General features: G+C 64.3%; 1 protein-coding gene across 1 annotated transcript in view; it reads left to right on the plus strand.

Annotated features, from left to right (window-relative positions):
• The window catches only part of DNLZ (DNL-type zinc finger), a 2,521-nt gene extending 910 nt beyond the window's left edge, over nucleotides 1-1,611 (plus strand). The window contains exons 2-3 of the mRNA XM_004388691.2: nucleotides 249-388; nucleotides 1,328-1,611. Coding sequence (XP_004388748.1) covers nucleotides 249-388; nucleotides 1,328-1,496 — 309 coding nt within the window. The 3' untranslated portion in view covers nucleotides 1,497-1,611. The remainder of the gene's footprint in view (nucleotides 1-248; nucleotides 389-1,327) is intronic.
• Nucleotides 1,612-1,913: the final 302 nt, after the last annotated feature.

The following is a 1,913-nucleotide window of genomic DNA, read 5'->3' on the forward strand; positions in this document are numbered from 1 at the left end:
CCTCTGGAGGGGCGGGGCCTTCCCGGGAGGGGGCGGGGCCGGGACTGTGGAGAGGTGGATCTACTCCTCTGGAGGGGCGGGGGCTTCCCGGGAGAAGGGCGGGACTAGGACTGTGGGGAGGGGTGAGGCTAGTTCTCAGGAGGGGCGGCGCCTTCCCACGAGAGGGGCGGGACTGTGGGGAGGGGCAGGGCTAGTTTTCAGGCAGAGCAGCCCTGGGCGGGGCCTGACACAGCTGTCTGCGTGGTCAGGTCTGCGGGACCCGCTCCTCCAAGCGCATCTCCAAGCTGGCCTACCACCAGGGCGTGGTCATTGTGACCTGCCCCGGCTGCCGGAACCACCACATCATCGCCGACAACCTGGGCTGGTTCTCGGACCTGGACGGGAAGAGGTGAGGCCGTGGGGTGGGGTGGAGCCTGAGGATCCTGGGTCTGAAGCGGCACCCAGCAGTTTGTCCCAACCACACTGGCCTCCGGGGGAGCTCCCGGCATGTGGAAGTCCATCTGTCCCGCGTCTGCAGCCCAGCTCCGTGACCCTGCTGGGGGTGTCTGATAAACACAGAACACCCGTTAAGTTGAATTCAGCTAACCCACAGATAACACCTTAGTGTGAGTGCACCCCAAACTTGGCGCATGCTTTCATTTGCTACATCCACACCCAGACCAGCCCCTGTGGACCTGCCTGACGCCCCATGTCCCCTCTGGGCAGTGGCGGCCTACCTCTCTGTGTGCTTCTTGCTGCAATGACTTCCTGTCGTCAGAACTCTGAGAACGCTTGTGCGCTTAGTCTAAGCAGGGCCCCTCCCCCAGGAGCAAGGATTCTAGGCGCCTTCTCTGCCTCTGCCGGCTCTGGGTGGTGACCACGGCAGGATGTCAGGGCGCGCGTGAGGTGGTGTGGACTGGGCCTGGGCCTCTAGCTTCACCTCTCTTCCGAAGCACAGAACCTGGGTAGCCAGGCGGCTCCTGACTTCTGAGCTTCAGCATCCCACCTGTGTGTGGGGCCCGTGGCTGCCGTCCGACGAGACCCGCACGTAGGGGCTGGCACGGCGCCTGGCACGCGCTGTCCCCATGAGGCCCAGTCTGCACTCGGTGACCTCCTGGAGTGGAGTTCCCTGTTCTTTCGGTCTGTGGCATGTCCCGGGGTGACGGAGATGAATCCGCTTTCCTCATTTTCTGGTTCCCGAGGTGGCTGTTAATGACAAGACGCAACGTGGGGGTGGTAAAAGGTGCCGGCTGACGCTTTCAGTGCCCGTGTGGTCTGGGCGGAGCCGGCCCTGACGCGCTGCAGGTGGCTGAGGGCCGCGGGGTAACGCCACGCCCTTGTCTCTCAGGAACATTGAAGAAATCCTGGCAGCCCGAGGGGAGCCAGTGTGCCGGGTGGCTGGCGACGGTGCTGCGGAAGTGGTCTTGGAGGCTGCAGCAGCCCCCCAGTCCACTGCTGCCCCGGAAGGGGGTGAGGACGAGGACTCCGCTCACCCAGGCAAGTCAGAGCTGAGCTGATTCTCCCTCCCCTCGCCAGGGATTTGCCAGCTCTGCCTTCGGAAAGACGCTTTGGCCCCGGTGTCTCTGTGCCGACAAGCCTGGTTTTTGTCAGTAAACAGACCTCACTCTCAGATTCCTGGGGCTCTTCTGTCCGCATCTTTTTCTGGAGTCATATCTGTCCCACGCACCCAGGGCTGGTGGGGGCTGTCTGCCGCAGCCACACGTCCAGGGCACCTCAGGCCGCGAGGACGGAGAGGGGACACAGACGGGCACGGGGGGGAGGGGGAGAGCAGTGTTGCTGAACACTGAGGTCAGCCTGCTGGGTTCTGGGGGAGGCCAAGGGTGAGGGGAGGGCTAGTGAGCCCCTCCTTCCTGTGGCCCCTGCCGGCCAGACCAAGGAGGGCCCACAGACTCTCTTCCCTCCTGTGCCCCCAC

This window comes from Trichechus manatus, unplaced genomic scaffold (genome assembly GCF_000243295.1).
Source record: "Trichechus manatus latirostris isolate Lorelei unplaced genomic scaffold, TriManLat1.0 scaffold00214, whole genome shotgun sequence".
Classification (NCBI taxonomy): Eukaryota; Metazoa; Chordata; class Mammalia; order Sirenia; family Trichechidae; genus Trichechus; species Trichechus manatus.